The 2,928-nt window shown below is 57.8% G+C and overlaps 1 protein-coding gene across 1 annotated transcript in view; it reads left to right on the plus strand.

Annotated features, from left to right (window-relative positions):
- Positions 1-2,209, plus strand: part of RAD54L2 (RAD54-like 2 (S. cerevisiae)) — a 57,604-nt gene extending 55,395 nt beyond the window's left edge. Inside the window, exon 23 of the mRNA XM_009281103.2 lies at positions 1,562-2,209. Within this exon, the coding sequence (XP_009279378.1) occupies positions 1,562-1,629 (68 nt within the window). The 3' untranslated portion in view covers positions 1,630-2,209. The remainder of the gene's footprint in view (positions 1-1,561) is intronic.
- The last annotated feature ends 719 nt before the right edge of the window (positions 2,210-2,928 follow it).

A 2,928-nucleotide genomic window follows, 5' to 3' on the forward strand; every position in this document is an offset into this window, starting at 1 on the left:
AAAGGAAACAAAACACCCCACAAACAATTTGTCATCCTCTTCAAATTCACATGAAACTAGTGTGAGGGCTCCAGGCAGGCTCCTGCCGCAGCGAGGAGGGCAGGGCTGTGGCAGGGGGCTCCCCTGGGCCCTTCTGGGGGGGCCTGTCCTCCCCTGGGCCTTCCTGGAGGGTCCCATCCAAGGTAGGTTGGTCCTGTCTTTCTGATGCCAGCTCTGTGTGCCAGATGAGTGGAGCAATCCCAGACGTCTTGGTGGCCGTCGGAGGGGAATCCTGGCGACTTCCCTGGCTCCGCGGCCCTGCCAGGCTGTGTGAAGGCCACATCTCGCCCCACCGTGGCCCACCAGATCCGGGAGTAGGTGGGCTCGCTGCTGCTTCTCCACTGCACCAGGCAGTGGAGAAGGTTGGGAGGGGACACTGGACCCAGTGCCGGTTGCTGTTGAATCTGTGATTGGAGCAACTTCCCCCTGCACAGAATCTCTACATTAATTTATTTCATGAAGGCGTAATATTTATTGTTTGGGGGACTCTTTCTTTCTACTTTTAAATTAATTTCCATATTAAAAAAAATAAAATGCTGGCCTCCATCATGCAGTGGTTGCTTGTTGGGTTGTCTGTGTGGGGAGAAGCAGCCGGTTGACCAAAGCCTAGCCTAGAAGCAGGGCCAGCTGTGGAGATTGCCTGTAGCTGACCTGTGTTGCGTTGGCTGGATGTGCCCCATCGGGGGATCATGCCAGAGCAGGGAGGAGCTGCTCCGGGTGTTCTGCAGCAGCCGGAGGGAGGATGGAGTCCTCTTGTCATGTTGGGGCAGGTGGAAGAGCACGTGTGGAAGCCTCCTGTGCTCATTCCCAGTGAGGAGGAGGGCTGTGAGGCGTGCGGAGTTTGGAAGGCAGAGCTCCTGCCGGGGAAGTGTCTTTCCCCACGCAGGGAGCGGCACTCAGCCCAGCCCTGCTCTGCCACACGCGTGCAAAGGCTGGCCCTAGCCCTGACAGCGAACACGCTGGCTGCTTGCCTCGGTGCCACGGCTCCTAAGGAGAGGCTGGGCTACCCAAGCGACCTGCTGTGTGTAACTGTGTGTGAACGCATTAGGATGGAGACTTGAAATCTGGGAACCTCCGTGTCACGTCTGGATGTCACCAGGCAGGAGATGTGCTCGCCTGTCTGGGATGTCCCTGGAGCGTGGCCAGGACCTTAGAGCAGTGGTAGCTTGTAGGGGACCTCTTGGGCCGTGGAAGCTGCAGTTGCTGGTGTTTGCTGGGACCAGCTGGGTGTAGGAAAGGGCAGGATGTCCTGACATCCTCCATCAAAGGGGTGCTGGAAGATGGGGACCTTCCTTCCTGGGGCGGGGGGGGTGGGTGGTGCACACGTGTGTTACAAAAACATAATAAAAAATGTTACGGGGCTTTCCTAGTGTCTTTCTCTGTTTAATGGACATTGTCTGTCAAACATAACCACACCATTCATAGAAGCCTTAGATCAACAGTTTAGCTATGCAAATTATTTTAATTATTTTTTTAAAAAAACAAACATTAAAATAGTGCTTTCTTCTTTAACATATCCTAGGAGTTGAAAACCGAGGGGTTCTGAGCAAACTGCTGGACAACTTGTCTTTGGATGCACCATGGAAATAAAAATCAAACCCCCCCACAAAAGTAACAAAGCAAATTAACTGATGGTGTTCATGCAAGTTTCTCCAAAGACTTGACAGTGCTGCGTCTGTGAGTCATGCCCTCCTGTGCTCTGTGTGTCCACCTCATGCACAACCCTGTGACACTGATTGTATGACGAGCTTGCCCAGATGTCCGTTGCATCCCTGTGAGGCTGTCAGTTTTCCGGTGGATTTGGGGAATGGACCTAGGCGCAAGGGCTTTCCTTGTCGAGAGTAGCAAGTGTTGAGACCTGCAGGCGCGTGGGGGAGGACGGAGCGTGAGCAGACCCTGACCAGAGCCCTGCCGCAGCCCGGGTCCTTGCTGGTGGTGGTCAGGGTAGTGGGGTTCATCTGAGGGACCCTCCCGAGTCCTCTCTGAATGGGGCTTTTCTGTGGCTCTCTGCTGGGATGAGGTATGAAGATTCGGCTGGGGGTAGTTGGCACCGCGGCTCTGGATGCGGTACCTGTGAGTGCACGCCATTTTCTCTGCTCCTTGCCTCTCCAGGAGAGCACCTGGGGCTTCCTGAGCAGGCCCTGGCACATCCCCGTGCTGCCGTCTGATGTCCTCCCGGGGTTCCCTGGCATAGCCCAAGCCCTGTGGCCGTAGGAGCTGGAGGTGGCCGGCACTCAGCTGCCATGGGCTGGCTGTTAACCTCCTGGCACCAGGGCAAGGTGCGAGGGCTCTCCCAGCTCCTGCATGGCCGTGGTGGCTTGGAGACCCCTCGCTGCCCTCCCGTGGTGCGGCTGCCCCCAGATGCAACCCACTGCAAGGGGCTGCTTCTCGCTGGCAAACATTCACGGCTCCAGGCAGCTGCAGCACGGTGTCCCTGCTCAGCAAGTGCCCAAGTGGAGCCCCAGCCGCCCTCCCTGAGCACGGCGGGGCAGCGCGGCACCTCTCTGCCCCACGTACCAGCTCTGAGAACCCCCTTAACGAGGGGCTGGGTCCCCTGGGCCCCGCCTGAGCCTCGGCTGAGAGGTGGTTGCAGAGATAGCTGTGACGCCCTGACCACAGGGCTTTCCTGGGGACTGGCAGTGACTGGGGCTGCTCCGAGGCGGCCGGAGGCACCCGCTGTCCTGCGGCGCTGCAGGAAGGATTTCCTCCGCCCCACAGAAGCCACGAGGGTGTGTGGGTTATCCAGGGGCTTTCTGAGTTGGGGGACGTCTCTGAGCCCTAAAACTCCTCTCCCGTGGGACTCCCTCTCCCCCTCATCTGCCCTCTCCAGACTTTTCTCCTCTTCAGCACGTGATTCTGCTGCAGAGGGTCCCGTCTTGGTTTTCCTGA

Source organism: Aptenodytes forsteri, unplaced genomic scaffold (genome assembly GCF_000699145.1).
Source record: "Aptenodytes forsteri isolate BGI_AS27 unplaced genomic scaffold, ASM69914v1 Scaffold156, whole genome shotgun sequence".
NCBI classification, from domain to species: domain Eukaryota; kingdom Metazoa; phylum Chordata; class Aves; order Sphenisciformes; family Spheniscidae; genus Aptenodytes; species Aptenodytes forsteri.